The 4,348-nt window shown below is 41.6% G+C and overlaps 1 protein-coding gene across 1 annotated transcript; it reads right to left on the minus strand.

Moving 5' to 3' along the window:
* Positions 1-434: 434 nt before the first annotated feature.
* On the minus strand, positions 435-1,597 carry LOC112625331 (platelet factor 4 variant). Its single transcript, XM_025386595.1, has 3 exons — positions 1,446-1,597; positions 1,003-1,129; positions 435-877 (listed from the first exon to the last, which is right to left on the minus strand). The coding sequence occupies exons 1-3, from the start codon at positions 1,534-1,536 to the stop codon at positions 790-792; spliced, it is 306 nt and encodes a 101-aa protein (XP_025242380.1). The 5' UTR covers positions 1,537-1,597; the 3' UTR covers positions 435-789.
* Between the last annotated feature and the right edge of the window lie 2,751 nt (positions 1,598-4,348).

Raw genomic sequence — 4,348 nt, forward strand, 5'->3', positions numbered from 1 at the left:
GTTGAAGACTGGGGAAAGGGTTATGAGGCAAGGAATGCAGGTGAAAAAGGAGAGGAAGTAGATTCTCTTCTAGAGCCTTCAGAAGGAATACAGCTCTGGGGACAGCTTGAGTTTAACCTTTAAGACTTACTTTGGACGTGAGACCTCCAGAATTACAAGACAATAAATTTGTATTGGTTAAGCCACTGAGTTTGTGGTAATTTGTTACAGAAGCAACAGGAAACTAATATGCCCATGTTACAACTCCTTCATTTCTCCCCAGTATAGAGCAATGTCTTCCCAAAGGATGAATGAAAATATTACCTCACACTTCTCCTAGTTTCCAGAATCTTAATATCTTCAATGTTAAGGAATTTGTGGGGATAAAAGCAGAGTGTTGCTTATTTACTTCATTTAAAAAAACAAAAACAAAAACAAAAAAAACAAGCTGTCGAGTAATGCTTAAGAGCTACTAATATTTATTGGCAAGCTAATTTTAACATTCAAGGTAAATATGTAGCTATAAAGTACTGCAATCGTATAAATGAACAAATATGCATCAGCTAACATATACCACTGAACAAAATCAGTCTTTATTAAGCCAAGTTTTCCTTCATAATGCTTTTTGCTTAAAATTCTGGAAATTTTAAAATATGAAATTGTGATGTGTCAGCATTATTTTTGCAGTATTGTTAAGAAATAGATTTACTATACCACAACTTGATTTATTTTTAATATAAGAAGGATAATGCAAACATCAGAAGATTCTTTCACAGTTAGATTGAAAGCGCACACTCAGGCAGCTAGTAGCTAACGCTCCAAATGTTTCTTAATTATTTTCTTGTACAGCGGGGCTTGCAGGTCCAAGCAAATTTTCCTTCCATTCCTCAGCGTGGCTCTGGCAGGGAAAAGAGAAGAGGTGCGCCTTTCAGTCCTTGGGTTTGCAAATGGCATTAGAAGGGGGAGGAATGGGCAAAGGAGGCACGGAGTGGGGGCACTGACTGAGGTAGTGCGAGGACTCACATCAGTTGGGCAGTGGGGCAGTGGGGTCCGGCCTTGATCACCTCCAGGCTGGTGATGTGCCTGGGACGGACCTGGGAGGTGGTCTTCACACACAGGCACTGCAGGTCCCCGTCTTCTTCAGCTTCAGCTGAGGGGGAAAGGGAGGGTGTAAGAGAGGAGGAGGGGACGGAATGGTGACTCCATGAGTAGCCAGAGGTACTTTAGGCACTTTTTCCACTACCTTCAGCCTTCTTTTCCTTAGCCATAAATCATACCTCTCTCAGAAGTTGTGCTGATCAGGTGGCGAGGTGCCCGTGCCTGCCTGCCACTGTACCCGCACACTCAGCACGCTCGCGGTAAGTGTAGCTGCGATCATGATCCTAGAGGATTCCTCCCCAGCCCCAGAGCTTCCCGCATTCCCCTCTCGCCGCTGCTGGCCCTTCCAGTCTGGTTTCTGCTCTCACCGCTGGCGAAGGCGACCACAACTGGCAGGAGCAGCAACGCCAGGAACAGCATCTCCGGGTAGGTGGCGCGGGACCTGGCTGCGGAGCTCATGTTGCAGCAGAGGTTCCAGCAGGATCCCAGTGCGCAGGGAAAGTCGGGCTGGGGTTCTGCAGGCAGTGACTCCTGGCCTCACCAGTCTTCTTTTATCCTCCGTCCCTGTTCTTCCAGTCCGGAAGCCGGGGGTGGACAGCGAGGAACTGTAGTGCAGGAGCTAAGATACTGCTGTGAAGACTCGGACTCTGGCCAGCCAAGATTACAAAACAAAAGGCTGGGGGCAGCTGCCTTGACTGGGAGCTGGTATAAAGATGCTTACCTTCAATCCCAGTTTATATATACTTACATTTGTGGAGTTAGAAGCACTACTTGCATCTTAGAAGAGAAATGTTTTCTGTGTTGTATCATAGTAGAGCTCTCTGTAGTCACCATGCAACTTACACAGCAAGTGGCTTCAGGACCCAGGCAGTTCTTGTTTCCTTCTCAAGAACTGCTCATGTGCTCCCGACTTCAGTATTGATTACTACTGAGTTTGGCGGCTGTGTGTTTGAAGAGTATGTTGTTTGCAATTGTTTTCCGATACTAATAAGTTTAATTTGGTCTCTAGGCGTTGACTCTTCTGAATTTCACCTGCATGTGGAAAACTTCCCTAGTCGCTGGATGGGATTCACCAGGCTTCACCGACAATCACCCAGTATACTCTAGGACGCAAGGTCTATTTTCCGTAACTCTTAGAAAAATTGCAGAAGTAATATTTGAATGCATTATTTTTATAAAAACTTAGCTTCTGGATGTTTCTTCATTGCTCCCATCCTGAATAATAGTCAGAAGAGAGGACAAGGAGAGTTTGCCAGGCCACGTCTTCGGGTGCCTGCTGTTGTCTTCAGTCTGTTCCAGTGACAGGGTGAGATGGGCTGCACTGTTGGTGGGGAGCCGTGATGCTCTCTGCGGGAGGATTCAGGGCATCTGGGAGTTGAGTGTGAGAATGATGGGAGGTGACAGGGGAGGGGATGCAACAGAATCCCACATGGGAAAGGGGAAGAGATCCATATCGACTGTCTTCCCTTCTCTAAAAAAGAATGACTTTGGCTCTTGAGCAGGGCAAGGTACACCCTTAACCCAAAGCCCGAGGTTCCCTGTCACACTGACTAACAGTGGTGAAGGGTGTCAGGGACCCACTGGATGGAACTAGCTGATATTCTAATGCTCAGAAAGCCTGCATTTTTGTAGGAATATGCAATTCTTTCTCCTACTCTCCCAATACCTGCCTATTCAGCTGGCTAGGACCTATTCATATTTCTGGTGTCAGCTTAAATATCACCCCCTTAGGTGGACCTTCCCTGACAGCTAAATGTAATCGTGTTCCCTTATTGTTCTATCTTGCAGAACTCTGTTTTTCCTATTTCTCACAGAATACACAAACATACACACACATATATTGTAGATATATATGTGTGTGTGTGTGTGTGTGTGTGTGTATCTGTGTATTTATAGGGGTTTAAAATTGTTTTGTTTCTTAGATGGAAAACACTGTGATATTAGATATCATAACGTTTATCACTATTTCAATGTACTGGTAGGGACTCAATGCACAGCAGCTACAGTAGTGAAGGTAATGTGTTGAAAATGATGATGATGAGGCTTTGACATGTTCATATGTCTACTCAATTGGAGCAATTAGAGCGTATAATTGGAACATACATCTATATTGACGTGTCACATATGGTCGCAATTATTTGTCCACTAGTCTGCCTCTCCCACCAGATAGTGATCTCTTCAATAGCAATTCTCTGTGACTTATGTACAGTCATGCACCACATAACAATGTTTTGGGCAGTAATAAACTGTGTATATGGTGATGATCCCATAAGACTATAGTGGAGCTAAAAATTTCCTATTGCCTTGTGACACCATTGCTGTTGTAAAATCATAGCAAGCCAATGTATTATTCATGTGTTTGTGGTAATGCTGGTGTAAACAAACCTACTGTGCTTCTAGTTTCATAAAAGTATATCACATACAATTATGTACAGTACATAAAAATTAATAATTATAATAAACAATGCTCTATCTGGTTTGTGTATTTACTATATTGTACTCTTTAATCATTATTTTAGAGTGAACTCCTTCTACTACTAATGGAAGAAGAGTTAACTATGAATCAGCCTCTGGAAGGCCCTTCAGAAAATATTTCAGAAAAAGACATTGTTATTTTAGAAGATGACCACTCCATGTGTCTTATTGTCCATGATACAAGAAATGAATGTGGAGGACAATGATTGATGATTCTGATCTTATATAGGCAAATTTTTATGTTTGAGTCTTAGTTTTCAACAGAAAAGATTAAAAGGTGAAAAAAATTAAAAATTAAAAAGTTTATAGAATGAGGATAGAAAAGAAAAAATATAATTATAGCTGTATAATGTGTTTGTGTTCTATGTGAAGTATTACTATAAAAGAGTCAAAAAATTAAGAGAATTAATACATTTATAAAATTAAAATGTTACAGTAAGCTAAGGTTAATTTATCTTTGAATAAAAAAATATTTTTTAGAAACTTAATGTAGCCTAAGTGTATAGTGTTTATACAGCCTGCGGGATTGGACAGTAATGTCCTGGGACTTCACATTTACTCATCACTCACTCACTGACTCACCCAGAGCAACTTCCAGTCCTACAAGCTCCATTCATGGCAAGTGCTCTCTACAGGTTTACCATTTTCTATTTGACCATACTTCTACCATACCTTTTCTATGTTTAAATATGTTTAGGCACACACATACTTATCATTGGATTACATTTGCCTACACTATTCAGTACAGTAACATACTGTACAGGTTTGTGGCTTAGGAGCAATAGGCCATAACATA

The sequence above is a fragment of the Theropithecus gelada genome, chromosome 5, assembly GCF_003255815.1.
Source record: "Theropithecus gelada isolate Dixy chromosome 5, Tgel_1.0, whole genome shotgun sequence".
Taxonomy (NCBI): Eukaryota; Metazoa; Chordata; class Mammalia; order Primates; family Cercopithecidae; genus Theropithecus; species Theropithecus gelada.